Source organism: Pochonia chlamydosporia, chromosome 6 (genome assembly GCF_001653235.2).
Source record: "Pochonia chlamydosporia 170 chromosome 6, whole genome shotgun sequence".
NCBI lineage: Eukaryota > Fungi > Ascomycota > Sordariomycetes > Hypocreales > Clavicipitaceae > Pochonia > Pochonia chlamydosporia.
This window is the reverse complement of record NC_035795.1, coordinates 926,781-941,680: the sequence shown is the minus strand read 5'-3', so window position 1 is coordinate 941,680 and position 14,900 is coordinate 926,781. Positions and strand designations below refer to the sequence as shown.

Below are 14,900 nucleotides of genomic sequence, written 5' to 3'. Positions count from 1 at the left end.
GAAGCCTCCAGTCTCGAGATCGAGCCAGTCGCGCGATTCGGTAGCAACAGCGGAAGACCCAGTCAACAAGGATTCCTTGACAGACACCGTTTTTGGACCTGGGCTTTGCGTCCCAGCTATGGCCCACGCCAGATGTTTGGGTTTCCGCAATTACCCTCGTGGGTATCCACTTCGTTCCCCTGCTGGAAGCCTCAATTAGCTCTTACGGTTGGCTTCGTGAGTGGCCTTCATGTTTGGGCGATACTAGCAGTCAGTTGGCCTCAAGCCCCTCAGCAAAATTTGTCAAGCCTCGTACACTGTACTCCGTAAAGTCTTGTTGATTGCAAAGCTGGACCCTCGTTCTTTGTGACGTTGCAGGGGTTGTTCTTTGCTGTTCAAGTTCAGCTGGCCATATCCCATGGCCCTGAGCCGCCAATTGGCGTGTTGTGATTTTGCCTTCAATCTAATCTGGTGTCCTGTACGGAGTAGTAACAAATTTCGAAATTTGAAGTGATACATGTGTTGACAAAAAGTATCATCGCCAATCGGAACACTGAGAAGGGGCAAATTGGCCGAGGCTTTCACAGCTGAGACTAAGTGCCGACCATTGCAAAGCCATTGACGATATGGCCAGGCAAGGGCACATTGGCGTAGGGCGCTATGGAAGGCAGGAGCCTCCGGCGGCCGCCATGGCGGAAATGCGTATTCGATTCAAGAGATGTGGAAAAAGGCTGAGGCAACGATAATTCCCAGTACCTTGGACCTTGTGGCGGTCACAACTTTGACCTGGAATCATTTGACATCGAGCTGCGAAGTGAAAGCTTTCTCACGTGCCGAGGTAGCAGAGGGTGGTGGAAGGAGCAACCAGGAGTGGCTGATGCAACTTGCCAAATTCGTACTCACCTCAATGCTCAACGACTGCGTCTTGCACATTCAGCAACTTGGCAAACCTTGGTATTGAGGAAAAGTTCGGACACTCTCGAATGCTGTCCCCGCCCGTAACTTTACGTTCGTCTCATCTGATGAGACAGAATCCAGTGGCATGGCCGGGGCAGCATTTTCTGGTTTCTGGCAACCAAAGTCGCGTCTGCGGCTCAACTCGCCGCCCAGATGAGGTGCACGTCCTCTGCTGTTTCGGATTCATGACACCTAGAAACTAATGCTGTGGAAAGGACAGGCAGACTTGTTACCATCCACAGCTCCGCGGATAACGAAAACGACAACCGTCAAGTTGCCCAGTACTGTACTCCGTATATGCAGGAGAGTGCCAAAATGCAACAACTGAATTGATTCCTTCGGTCCGCGGTCGCCTGTGTGCGGCGGTTTCCGACACGAACACCCTTGCTATGATTCTTTGTCCCTAGACGCCGCCAAGCCATGCAATGGTTTGCATCTTTCCTTGTGGACCTTGGATCCTCGCCCCAGAAAATCATTGACAAGGACTAAGAAGAAACCCCAAGAAAAGGATCTTCTTCCAGGCGTGCTAGGCGTGCTCGGCGTGCTAGGTGCGACGAAATGTATCCATTTCGATTACCGAATAACTGTCAGAGCGGCGTCCTAGCCTCACATCCACACGGTCACGGCGCTGTTCTTGTTATATCCGGGCAACGAGATTTCACGGCAGGCAGGCGAAATCACATCAGAAGTGCCGAAGCGACCGGTTTTCCACATGTCGTTCGCTACTACAAAGACTTTTCGAATATGGCTGCGTAATACCAATTCAAGAACAGCACATCCAACAACATGTGAGTAGAAAGCGACTCATTTCAAGCCCACATTGAACAATCTGTGGGTTCAAGGTTAGAATCGGAAGAAGGTCGACACACAGACCATCTCAGAACTTGAGCAAGTTATTTCAAATATGTTTTTGATAGCGCTGTCATTAGCCGCCCTCAGGCGGAACACCAATTCATTTCAAATCTCAGGTAGGATATTCGGCTTGTTTGTTGGAGAAATGATCTCAAAGAAGAAATGCCTTCTGCATTGGCTGACAAGCGGCTCAGAGAAGGTAGTTAGCCTCTCGTTTCCACACGCATGAACTTTTGAGTATGGGTCAGCTCCCATCTTCACCACTAGTTTTGCCAACCATGGCTGAACTAGCACGCGCCATACGACGTCGAGCACCTGCTACAGCATCTTCTTTACGAGGAACAACCTTCAATGCATGGACAGTTTGATATTTGAACATTGACAATAGTCAGGTTCATAGGCTCAGTTTTCAACAACCCGCGCAGATTCTGGGCAACAGATCAATATTCCCAGGTACGCTACTCACATCCGCCCTCAGCTGCTGAATGAAGAAGAGGCGCCTGGATTGAACCCAGCAACTGCATGGTTGGCCACAATCACGTAATTGAAAAGAGTGAAGCGCGCGGAGGGAACTCTTCTAGAAGGTCCAATCGCACGGCAAGTTGTGCGTTCGAGTCATACACCTGGACTACAACCGCAAATGCCCGCAAACCATATCAACACTAGCTGCGAGCGTCATCTCCTATACGCAAACTTTTGAAATGATAACCTCACACGCCAGCGGGTAGAGTTCTGACGTCGAGAAGTTGTACCGGCGTCACATGTATGAGACAAACAATCTGAACACCGTACAATGCTCTTTACTCCAGGATGATGATTGCCAAAACGAAGCTACCGTCGTTAGCTTGAGCCAGCGGACAGGAACTGCCATCAACGATGTCACTTACGGAAATGCCTGAGGCGATCCGTGGAATACGTTAACGATCACCCTACCGTCGATCAAGATGCTGTTGTTGGCTACATTCTGAAATCAGCAATCTGCGGTTGTGTGAGAGCTAAACATAGGCTGTCGCCGAACCCCGAGCTTCCATTGATGCTTCAACGACTCCAACAGCCGAGTTGTGACGAACAAGATTTGCGCGTCATATTCTGGACACTTTTGCAGCCCCAAATATTTATCAACAATGATGAGAACTCTCAAAGCATTGCATTCTGGGCCACCAGCGGATGTACCCTTGGCCTGTCAGTTGCTCGTGGTGGAGCAGTTCTCGGTGTCATTGCATTTCCATTTCGGCCCCTTCACCCGACGGCGATTTTTTCCCATGTCGACAGACTTGACCAGTGGGTCCTGGTGTCAGACTTAACGGAGAAAGTACCCTTTCGTATCAAAGGTGCATACAGAAGTACTTTTCTGAAGATTTGGGATCGTGTGTCAAAGATACCTCCAGCATCCAGGGCATCTTCGCCGTCGACGGATCTCTATTGCAAATCGGCACTCAGACCACCAGCATTATCTTGGTGATTTACCATCATTTCCAGAACGGCTACAATTCTAGACTCTCTTCAGGTTCCCAGGTATCCAGTGTCATATATGTGTGTGCTTGGTGTACTCTATTCGTGTTATTAACTCATTATATGCGCTATGTATGTCCAAGTTTTGCCCTTCAGTCATGTAAGTCATCTATATGTGCGTAATGTTCCAGGTTCGTACTCCAGCCAGGTTGTGCTAATGTTTAGTTATAGGTTCCGCACTTCAATATGCCGTGGTGATTGAGGATCGAGGCTCTTGCAACCTCGACAATTAAGTGGCATTGTCATATGTCCTCATGTTACATCATTGCCCTCCATTTCCAACCAGTTGCGGAGATGCGACATGCTATCAAGGTGATGGCACCAGCCATCATGACTGAACCACCCCAAATTTGGGCGGCCATGTACTCACCTCCCGAACGATCGATGATGGCACCAGCAGTAGGAGGACCAGCCAATGCAGCAAATGAGCAAAGTGTCTCAACCATGCCAAATCGGATTCCCATCTTCTTAGGGTCTTTAGTTAAGCTTGCCAGCGCTGGCACGAATGTGCCTTGATTAGAGCTAATGGCGATTCCAACAAAGGCACTAAAGATGTACATGCTTGTTCGGGTCGTGATGCCGATCCAGGCGAACAGCGTTATACCCACGAAAGCAGTTGCCATGACGAAGACATTAATGGGGCCGAAATGATTATTTGCCAAATATCCAACCATCGGTCGGACAGGAAGACCTACGGCGTTGCTGAGCAGCAGCAAGTTGACGGACTCGAGCGACGAAAAGCCAATAATATTTCGGGCAAAACTGTTGATCTAAGTAATATGTAAGTATATTTTATGTATATTTGATGCGTTGCAAAGTTGGCCCAGTTGCTTACATAGAATTGCCCAAAGTAAATGCCATAGAAGTTCAAGAATGAACCGGCAGCAAACAGGGAGTACGGGAGCTCTTTGAAGGCTGCCCACTCTATCCAAGAACCCGTCTTCCTCGCAGGAATATACGGTCTCAATAGCGCAGACGCCCCGACACAGATGACTAGGGCGACTAGAGCAGCACTCCGGGCAGCCCATTGAAATCCTATGCGAGGGATCAAGTATTGAACAGTTGACGGAAAGGCAAGGCCGCCAACCGATGTGCCCATAGCTGCAATGGATAGGGCAATCGACCTATTCCTCTTGAAGTACGAACTGGCGACAGAAATGGCCGGTGCGAAGATAATTCCGAGTCCCAATCCCGTACACACACCTTGGGCCAGGAATATTTGCCAATATTTAGAGCAGAAGCTTGTCAGGTAGGAGCCCAAAACAGCAAAGAAGGAGCCCGCCATGACAGTTTCGCGGGCATAACCAGCGTCAGATAGACGACCAGAAATGACACATGCGGCAAATGTGAGGAAAACCTGGCAAGACCCAATCCATGAGACCTGAGCAGCGGGCAATCCAAGTGTATCGACATAGTAGAGTTGATACACGCCAAAGGAAGCGGCGTATCCCCACGACATTGCATTTACCAGATGAGCAGCAAGAACTTGAGACCAAGCTCGCCACCCACCGTCTGGGGGCATAAAATCATCCTCTGAGTATGTGTCTGGGTCAATGGGCTGGTTGGGAGTATGCACAGAAGGTGAGTAAGTGGGAGGGGGCGAGGTGAGAGAAGACGACGAAGGAGATCCTTTCTCATCATCCACGACGCGTTCGCCTTGGACTTCGCATGCTTGCTTTTCGACGTCGATTGCTTTTGAGGGGTCCATGTCTTTGCACAAACGACATGGACTCGGGTGTGGCGGAGAGGGAGAACGACAATATCTGACAGAAAGGGTGGGAAGTGATGTTTAGCTTTGATGGTCTTGGTTTCTTGTCTCTTCACCCAAGCTGTGTCTGATTGTTTTGAATTCTCTGTCGTTTCTCATGGGATGGTTCAATGGTGCCCTCCAAGCTACTTATACTTGTTTCAATCCATGACCAAAAGGATGGACGGAGGCAATGTCAGCCAGACACCGTCACACAACGACAACTGACCAAGGCAACTTGGTCACCCCAAAGGGAAAAGTTTTCCCCTTTGCATACGGTGGTCATATCTCTGTCTCCAGGGAATCGCACTCCTTGGCGCATGCACACTCCCACGACCCAGCAGCAGTTGCGAGGCGAAATCGGGCAGCTGCACCTCCAAGCAACAGAAAGACATTGTGTCTAGATCGAGTCCCATATGGTCCAGAATAAGCCATGACTCTTACGTACCGCGGTGGCCAAGCAAGCGGTGCATGGTGAGATGGTTGTGGGTTTTCTCGCTTCGCATTTGATGTGTTACCGTCTACATGCCCGCGCAACCGACTTACACGCAACCAACAAAGTCGAGTGTACAAACAACAACACTCATCACCCCAGACGCCATGGTCTCATGATACTTTGGAAGCGTCTTCTGGTCTGTGGGTCGAGAGGCCGATTGCACGCCGTCATTACGTACCGCCAACAAAGCGTACAGGCTGGCCCGTTGAAAGCTTGCCTCCGCCAGCGTCTTATCGCACCGTCTTGAGCTCGAGCCGGCGCCGCTGTGGCGTCCGGGGTAGATGGTGTTGTTGTTGCCAATCCAACACCACACCAACTCGAAACCAGCACAGCACCGCAAACCCAGAACTCCACTCCAAGGGAAAATTTTCCCCTGTAGAAACACCAAAAAGCACAGTTGCACAGTCGACCAGACAGCCACCAACATACTTCATCGGCAACCGGCGCGGAAACCGGTCACATAAATACGCTGTAGTACGTGACAAAAATGCACCAAGACATATGCACATCTATCCAAGATCAGAAATGGCGGATTCCCCAATCCATGTTTCCCTGTAGGGTAGTTGAATCGTGCATCTTTTTTCCCCGATTTGCTCTGCTGCTCACGGCTTATTGCCGGCGGAGGCAGGTTATTCCCCGCCCCGACTGCCGGACTTGTCTCTTTCCACATTTCGCAAAAAGTAGGTGTGCACCGGACCGTCTTTCATGCGCCTTTTGCGATCTAACTGTTCCCATCCACCCCGTTCTAGACCTACCTCGCAAGTACACTACCAACAGCATATCAGCCCAACCCATTCCCACGTTGATGCCCCAAATTCAACTCTGCCGCTCAAACATGTTTGCTTCAAAACACGAAATCCTGCACTGGACCCCGCGATATCTGCTTCATGGCGGGGTACATTTCCACCAATGACGTCAAATCGGTAACGTATCCCGTGCGCAATCACGTGTAGATACAGTGAGCCAATCGGTTTCTTTCCAGGCTGTTTCTAACCCCTGCAACGGCTTTTCCCGAAGAGTAAACGCTAGGACTATTCAAGACTAGCGTAAATTCATTTACAACGACTTGCCCATTCCATCGCATTTGTGCGCATCGCACACAAACGAAACGCAATGCGCTTCATTTTCACGTACGATTTAAAATGCAGCAAGTGGTGTTTTTGGGTCGCGCACCATGCAAAAGTGGGCGCATATCGTTTTCGAATAAATTGGCGCGCGGGCTCAGATGTAAATAAATCAATTCGTATATCTGCGCTACTTTTTGCGTATTCCCCAACATTTCATTCCCGCCAACGCGCAGCGCAAACCAACCCAGAAAACTAACGGTCGCAAAATCAACTAAAAATTCATACGGTTGATAAAAAGGGCAGGCAAGACGAAGCAACATGTCAAAAGAAAAATCACAGCCTAGAACTGCCGACCTGAACCGGCTGCCAGCGTCGCAGTTCCATAGAAGATAAAGGAAAATAGAAGACAAGAAAATTCACAAAAAAACAACCAAGACAAAAATCGAAAGCAAAAACGGAAGAAAAATAACAAAACCCGCCGCCGCCTTATTTTCGGCTCCGTACCCCTTGGTTCCCTTCGGTTCGTTCTTTCACGGTGTCGAGACTAGGATCGCGACTCTGTCCCTTCCGACACGGTGCGTACATAAACATCTTGCGCCTGGTGTCAAATCAAGATTGTTTCTGATTTTCCAATCCGCATCAATTCTGTTGGTGATGCTTGGTTCCACCCCGGATGTGACCAGCCTGCGCATTCTTTCCGACGGCGCAGCGAGCCAAATGGGTAATCGCACATCGATTGATGCAAAGACGAAGAAAACAAAAGTATAGAAATAAAAAGAGGTAAAATCGCAACAAGACCACAGAAACCCTTTTGCTGCAAAAAAATAAGAAGACAAGACAACACAACTCCAACATATCCTCTTTTCCCCAACGCCAATCAAGGAGCGTAATGGTCTTGCAAAATTTGACCGTCGTAATTACATCCTCCTCGGAGAGTCATAAATATCAGAGGGGGAGAAACGGCCCCCAGAAATATTGTTCAAGCAGAGTCTCTGCTCGTCAATTATTTCCCGCGTCCCGGCACTGTATTTCTCCAATGGAGGAGACACGTTTCCGTAAAGTTCAGATAAAAGCACATTGTTTTGTCGGCCGTTTTGGTACTTGCGATCCCAGTAAGGACTGTTGTGGACATCTAAATGAAACAAGGGGATTGCTTTCTGCACCATCCCGGCGCGCTTGCTCAGCACACCCGACTGTATTCTCGAATTGATAATACACGCGTATGAATATCGCGACATATTGGCATCGTCAATGTTAACAGCCGCAACAAGGAACGCGAACTTTTGTCCCTTGCCACAAAATCTACCTCTTGCGCTTCTTAGCCTTGTCTGCTGCCATGGCCGCCGTGGTGATGGGAGCTGCGGGTAAAAGCGCCGGCTGCAATGGAACGGCCACTTCTTCCTTCTTGATCGGCACGCCCATGTGGCGACCATATCGCCCTTTGCGGCCGTTGCCTTCATCTTCGCTGATACATTGGTCAGCAGAAAGTCCCGCATCTCGGCACCGTCCGCATGGACGCTGACGATCGCAGCCCTTCTTGCTCTTGCGGCATCGCTGACAGCGAGGCTTGGTGGAAAGATCTGGCTGATCATCCTCGCCAGGCTGGGGAATATGCCCAACCGATGCGACCGACGGTTTGCGCGAGTGTGTCGTGGACGCAGGTGACATTGGGCCGGTAACACTGGCGGTACTGACAGGTAGTTTCTTGGTCTTGACGTTGTTGACGGGACGGGGGACCTTGGGGGCTTTTTGGGTTGTTGGCTTGGATATGGAAGGAGTGGAACGGTGCTTTGCAGTCGCCGACTTGCTCTTGGGTTGGGCAGGTTTCCGGCTGGCGACTTGGGTAGCAGAAGCGCCATCATCATAGCCAGCATCATCCCCGTTGACATCAGGACCCTCAGTAGTAGGAATGAATCCCGTCTCGGTGGATGGGTAAATTAACCTGGCGGTACCAGCAGTGTCCAGTTTCTGCCGGCGCGACGCGGGCAGCTCGTCCTCGCTGTCACTCTCGCCATCACTAGTGGCTCCAGTGGAAGAAGCAGCATCAGCGCGACCGCTAAAGGTATCATCCAGCGTAGATGCAGAAGTGCGACCGTGGGAAATGTTGGACATGTCCCCGAGTCGCATGAGTTGGATGGCCACATCCTTGTCTTCCTCTGACATGCAACTCCCGACAGTGGGGTCAGGTGTGGGCAGGATTCCCATTCCCGAGCCCACACCGCTGCCATTGCTTGCGTACCCGATGCTATCGCGGGAACGATGGCCATGTGCAGGCGTAGCGTACATGTGAGGCTGGACATTGGTATAGCTTTGTGGCGATTGCATCGGCCGAGGGTTCGCAAATGGGTGCTGCCCAGGATGCACAAACGGCAGCGATGGTCGTTGGTGCTCCGCACGGCGAGCGGGCGAAACCGAAGGATTGGAAGTGGCCGCAGGCATCTGAGGCGGTGCGAACAAGGGCAATTCCTGCATGGAAAGAGACGATTAGCTGAGAAAAAAAAAAGCAACTAAACAGCTAAAGGGGAAATAGAATTGGAGAACTTTGTCGAAATATGCCAGGTGCGCTGCTGCAGTCGGCGTGATTGATTGCTTGTTGGAGGCATTTCTTACCGAACTCTCAAACTTGGCCCGCTTGCGACGACCACCTTCAACAATGTTCTCGACACTTATATCTGTAGTTCCAAGTTGCTCCTTGCTCTTCCCTGAAGCACTGCTGGGGGCACCATCTCCACTGCTGTACCCGTTGATGCTGTCACTATACGCATCCGAGTTTGCGTGGTTGAATGCACTGCGATCCTTGGCAGATCGGGAACGACCTTGCTTTTCACTCGTACTGGCAGAGTCGCTCCTCCGGCCACGGCTGCCGTTGGGTGACGGGCTGCGCCGCCGCGATGTCCTTGAGCTGGGCCGAGCAATATCTTGTGAATATCGCTGGGCTTGCTGCTGTTGAGGTTGATAGCTGTCCTCTTCATAGTAGGACTCTGCAGGACCGATTGATGGCTGGTGGAATGTGTGTTGGCTATAGCCAGTAGCAGGGGGGGCAGGGGACTCCTCAATTACTCGAACGTAGACAACCATGTTGTTTCTAAAATTCTCGTAACGGGCAATGAGGGTATTTCCATGTTGGTCCTCAAAACTGACTCCCTTGGACCCAGTGGGACCCGAGTACAAGCCGTAAAAGTTCTTGACGGTGGTGACTATTGAGTCTGTGGTGTCATGTGGATAAATTTGTACCCTCATGGGCAAGCGCGCTCGATATTGAGGCGATTCCAAGAAGAGAAGCTCAAATGCGACATTCTTGGGAGTTGCAGTCTGTCTGGGTGAGACACTGCCACCATTGGAGGAGTCGCCCGAAACGGGGACAGAGGTATTGATGGGCGACATGGAAGTCATGACGCCGAATTAAATTTTTATTCTGGCTTGATTATTTGTGCAAATGTAAATATCGGGCGAAGCGACCGTCCGGCCGAGGCGAGAGTGTTGATTGATGGTTTTGGGTATAAGGGCTCGGGCGGGTTTTTGCCTTTGCCCTGGGCGAGAGAGTGCGAAATGTGACGACGCAGCCAGGCGCCAAGAGAGATGGAACGAAAGAGTCGCTCAACGAGGCTCTCAATAGTCCCACACCTTTCCAATTTGTTGCAAGCGGTATGATTTATCGTATCGGTGACCTTGTTGGGAATGTCTCTGTGGGAAAAGGTCAGGGACAAGACCGCCGTCGAGGCGTGGGCGTGGGCGGTAAGCGCCAACTCGGTAGTTGACTCCGGGCTTGCGCGGCGACAGCGACGACTGCTGAGCAGGATGCGACGACGTCAGAGAAGATTGCTAAATGATGATTTGGAGTGATGAGCAAAGAAAATGACCAAAAAGCTTGAAATGATGGTGAAATGGCAGTCTGGACGAGGGCAAGGCCTTGATTGAACCATGCGGGTTGGTCTCTGCCCTCACCTCAGGCCTGCACTGCAGTCTGCAGACGACATAGGGAGACTTGGCTGCACCAGTGTAGCGCCTCGACGGCAAAGGGGATTTGGATACTTGAAATTGAGGCTAGGTGGTGATCGCGCATGGTGATAGAGACGATGGGACTTACCAGAGATACCAGGAGTTGCTTGGATGGTTGTTGATGGCTGCGAGAATGGAAGAATGTGATGCTTGGGGAAAAGAGGAGCTGGCTGGCGAGGTCGAACGATTTTGTCGCTGCGCTGCGTGCGGGCTTGGGCTGGACCAGACTGGAGGTCCCAGACAGCAGAGAACCAGTTGTGCCAGACCAGGCCGTCATTGAATGGTCCAGATGTCAGGTTGGGGCACGACACAGCAGTCTAGTGAGGCCTGGCCGGTAACTGCTTTCAATTTTAGTGGCAGGCTCAAGCGAGTTGAAGAGCTTAGTGCTGGTACTGGGCGCTCATGCTGTAGAATTAGCGTCTACGGCGCCTTCGGGGACTCGTTGTCCAGTAAAAACCACCCAACTTGGGGCGAGCCACAGCCTGAAACGTCCCAAGCTCCAGTCCGATGTTCGTCCACGTCCATTTAATGTCTGGTGGTCTTGAGCTCAGAACCCTGTCTGATCACGTTTGGTCTGGTCCGGTCTGGTCAATGAGATACATGTAGACAGGCAATTGTCTACCGCTCATTGGAACCCACACCACTTTTTGCGCCAGCTTTCGTTTGTCTCTGCTAACGATGATAGTGCGACCCGTTGACCCGTTGCAAAATCTCAAACTGAATTTCAACTTGGCGACAGACCACATCCGTGTAAAAAGATCTCGTAAAAAAAACTAAATAACTTCGCATCGCACCACCGTCTGGTTCTGTTGAGCATCGCCGCTTTTCTTCGTCTCTTTGTGTGTCCCCCAAGTCCCAAGTCCCAAGTCCAGCACGGCCTTGTCTGACCCAACCCGGCCTGGCCTTGCTTGGCCATCCAATCCCTCTTGCTCTTTGGTTCTCCCGCCTGCTGCATTGCATCTGTATGGATGATTCAAATCTGCTCTTGACCTGACCCCAGCTGCCCAGCCCTCGTCGGATCGGAATGCCTGTGCGTGAGCTGTACGAGGAGGTGATGAGAGGGTGGGATTTGCCAGCCCATCTTGTCGATCCTGGTTTTGGGACGGAGGCCATTGGTAGGGGCCATTGGTAACTTGTGGTGGTACATGGAGGGAGGTGGTCAAACAGGCAGGCACAATGGGTGTGTGGCGTAGCGTACCTTCCGCCAGATGCCCCGGTAATCCAGTTCTGGTCGCACCTGCCTGCTCCTATGTGTGTGCAAGGAGCCCATCACAGGTCGCAGACGCTGGTGTCTGGTTGCAGCTTGACTTCGACATTGCTTGCCATTGCTTGAACCTTGAAGCCATGACTTCCCTTGACATGTCTCCTTATCAATTTGCGATTCAATGGACGTCTGTTCCTCCACTTCCTAGTTCTAGACGACGCCTTCACCCATGTTTGTCATTTCTTTGCATATCTACGAGTGTGCCTTATAATTGCAGCCCAATTCTCCCTTTTCACTTCGCCTGGTATGGCATGGCATGGTATGGCAGACCAATACGATTTGCGGACCCTCCAGGCGACAAACCAGTTCGCCAACATGCCGAAGGCATTTAGCGTGGGGCCTTGCTACGAGTGGAATGGCCGCTTCATCAGTCAGTGTCACCGATGTGGAAACGAATAAGTCGGGTGCGAGAAAGTGGTTTGGTTCCCTTCGGCTTCAATGGCTCGAGGCTTTGTAGCTGGGAACCAGGAACAGATGTGGGCGAATACCACACCAAAATTGGGTTTGACAAACTTGTTCAAGCCTCGAATTCACACTGGCCAGACACCAGCTCGACTAATAAAAGCGCCGTTTCGAACACAGCAGCAACGCACCAGGCCAGGCCAGACCATACCATACCATACCGTGCCGCACCGCTCTTGATACTCAACTGCTGGCTTAAAGTGGTCCCCTCCACTCATCACAGTCTGGTGACCCAACCCCAGCCATGGAAAGAGACATGCACTTGCCACAGATCGCTCGCTGTCGAGCTCAACAAACATCCACGACTGCTTTGCCGGCCATCCAGAGGACACAACTGCACGCCACCGCCCCTCTCTGGTCTGTGATCAAGATCAGGTTGTGGTTGTCATCAGAAGGTGCTGTTCAACAGCCCGTATGACACTAGTCTCAAAAAACCAAATACCTGAAGTTTCTGCAAGTCACTTCTCTGGTCTGTTCGAGCGTAAGTTAAATATACCTTGTCAGAGTCGCCGGTCCTTCGACATGGTTACAGATAGACTGAGCACATGCCTCGACACACCACCCGGCCTCCGGAAAGGCAAGGCGCTGTAGGTACAGTTGAACAGGATGGACTACGACTCGTCGATGCGTTTCTCCGACCTGTCCTGACTCCATCCAAAGACGCACCCATCTGCAAGCCTGCAAGAGCCGTGCATATCGCGGTCTCCGCAAGTGGTTGGGTTGCGCTGGCTTCCCGCATGCTCGCATTCCGAACTCACCGCACCACGGACTAGTTGAGCTGGCAGTATTGTGGACATTGACGAATGCCAACCCGTCGCGGCCAGCCTGTTATGCCCGTCCCCTCGTCCCTTTCATTAACAACTTGAACGCAGAGAAAGCGTCAACATCAGGTCTGCTTAAACTGGGACAAAAAGGTCATTTCGCGATCCAGATTCTTCCCTCTTCATCAAGGTACGACAGAGCTGTCTGGAGCCAATCGAGACATCTTGCCCGCCTCATCAGAGCCGCCCGTTTGCCTGGGCTGGCAGGGATTTGAGCGACAAGCGGAGTCAATGTGCCTTGAGAGTGTGGTAAGTGTGGTGGGGTCATCGCCCATTGCCTGGCCACACCCAAGTATCGCATGGCGGCAGTCGATGGCCTGGACAAAATAGTTCGACCAAGTCGCAAAACTCAGTCATGCCGCAGACCAGTTGGGTACATGCGGAGTACCAACAACATTCACTGTCACATCACTCGCTTGTTGGTGGCCATGTTGGACTAGTACTCTGTATGTATCTCGAAAATCTCTCCAAGGCTCCAAGACGGGGTCGAGCGAGACACTACGCAATGACACACGAGCTCAATTCTTTGCCAATTCGTGCCGAACCATTCACCTCGCGGATGGCCAGTGCTTGATCCGAGGATATAGGCACTCCTAGATGGTGCATGAGTAAGGGAATGTGAGGAAACAAGTCCTTGACAGAGGTGGTTAAGGACATTTGCTGAGTCGCATGTATCAGGACGCAGGCGACTTATCGCCGCGCAGGGTGATTGGCTTCGTTACACTCAAGTGTCAATGCTCAACAGATAGTCGGAACTTACAGAATATCCTGTTGGATCTTTCGTGACGCTGTAGCTTCTCGGTGCGTCTCATCGTGGATGAGAGAGTAGCTACTTCGCTTCCACACCAGGCGGAAAACATAGACCCGGTAATGGGTCATTTACACACCTGGCTTCCTGACCCGCGGTTTCAGGACATACTTGAGGAGCATCGTTGATTTGTGTCGCGTCGCATTCAACAGTGGTCTATTGTTCCTAGCTTCGCGCTTGGCCTCATTGTCGGTCGCAAAGACTGTCGCCAAAAGTCTGCAGTTCGAGTTTGTGACCTCTTGTTGTCATGATGTCGCTTCGCTAGAAGCAGGCTTCAAGATGATCCAGAATCCCTGCATTGGATCGAACATGCAGCGACAAGTCTGGATGGGAGGCGCTCCTGGCGTTATGCAAGCGAGAAGAGCAGGAAGCGGCTGTGCGAAGCCGATGTTGGTAGAATAATTGCTGCTGATATGAAGATGTGCGGGCTTTGTGCTTGGAACCATCGACCCCGACTCTGTCTGGCCTTGTGATGCAACCTCAAGAGGCCGGATTCAGGTATTGTCCAGAGGATGGCGACATGGTATACAACTTATTTGTTTACCAAATGGCCACGCCTATTGTGGTGCCCAATACGAAATGGGTTTGTGAGCCCCTGGCATCGGTATGCTTCCAAAGATGTCACCTATTCCGAGTCCTTTCAAATCTTGAAACCTGGTTTCGGAACATCAACCAGAGCGTTGGCGAGCGATCCAACGAGTCTGGTTGACGTGAATCTTAGGTACCATCAAAGCTTCCTATCCTAATTGAATAGGCTTTCCCACTTGTTTAGGTCGGATTCTCGGCCGACAAAAGCAGCAAAACATGATGTTGCGCCAATGGGTGGATGGCCCAAGGCAAGCACAAACTTATGGTGTGTTGGAGAGTAAGTGAGGCAAGAGTATCTTGTTCTCATGCGAACAAGGTCCAGGGTCACACAAGCTTTGACTTACCTGA

The 14,900-nt window shown here is 51.2% G+C and overlaps 5 protein-coding genes across 5 annotated transcripts; 2 read left to right on the top strand and 3 right to left on the bottom strand.

Annotated features, from left to right (window-relative positions):
• Positions 1–132: 132 nt before the first annotated feature.
• On the top strand, positions 133–309 carry VFPPC_18014 (hypothetical protein; the record flags this gene model as incomplete). The annotated part of the gene is made up of 1 exon (XM_022429677.1): positions 133–309. The coding sequence occupies one exon, from the start codon at positions 133–135 to the stop codon at positions 307–309; it is 177 nt and encodes a 58-aa protein (XP_022285237.1).
• Positions 310–2,588: 2,279 nt separating this feature from the next.
• VFPPC_09874 (major facilitator superfamily transporter) lies at positions 2,589–5,008 on the bottom strand (the record flags this gene model as incomplete). Its single annotated transcript, XM_018288340.1, has 4 exons — positions 2,589–2,619; positions 2,676–2,745; positions 3,671–4,070; positions 4,136–5,008. The coding sequence occupies 4 exons, from the start codon at positions 5,006–5,008 to the stop codon at positions 2,589–2,591; spliced, it is 1,374 nt and encodes a 457-aa protein (XP_018141008.1).
• Positions 5,009–7,912: 2,904 nt separating this feature from the next.
• On the bottom strand, positions 7,913–10,003 carry VFPPC_09873 (C6 finger domain-containing protein; the record flags this gene model as incomplete). The annotated part of the gene is made up of 2 exons (XM_018288339.1): positions 7,913–9,076; positions 9,221–10,003. The coding sequence occupies 2 exons, from the start codon at positions 10,001–10,003 to the stop codon at positions 7,913–7,915; spliced, it is 1,947 nt and encodes a 648-aa protein (XP_018141009.1).
• Positions 10,004–10,288: 285 nt separating this feature from the next.
• Positions 10,289–10,756, top strand: VFPPC_16475 (hypothetical protein; the record flags this gene model as incomplete). Its single annotated transcript, XM_018294228.1, has 2 exons — positions 10,289–10,431; positions 10,684–10,756. The coding sequence occupies 2 exons, from the start codon at positions 10,289–10,291 to the stop codon at positions 10,754–10,756; spliced, it is 216 nt and encodes a 71-aa protein (XP_018141010.1).
• Positions 10,757–12,403: 1,647 nt separating this feature from the next.
• Positions 12,404–12,634, bottom strand: VFPPC_09872 (hypothetical protein; the record flags this gene model as incomplete). The annotated part of the gene is made up of 1 exon (XM_022428681.1): positions 12,404–12,634. One exon carries the CDS (start codon positions 12,632–12,634, stop codon positions 12,404–12,406), a length of 231 nt encoding a protein of 76 aa, XP_022284225.1.
• Between the last annotated feature and the right edge of the window lie 2,266 nt (positions 12,635–14,900).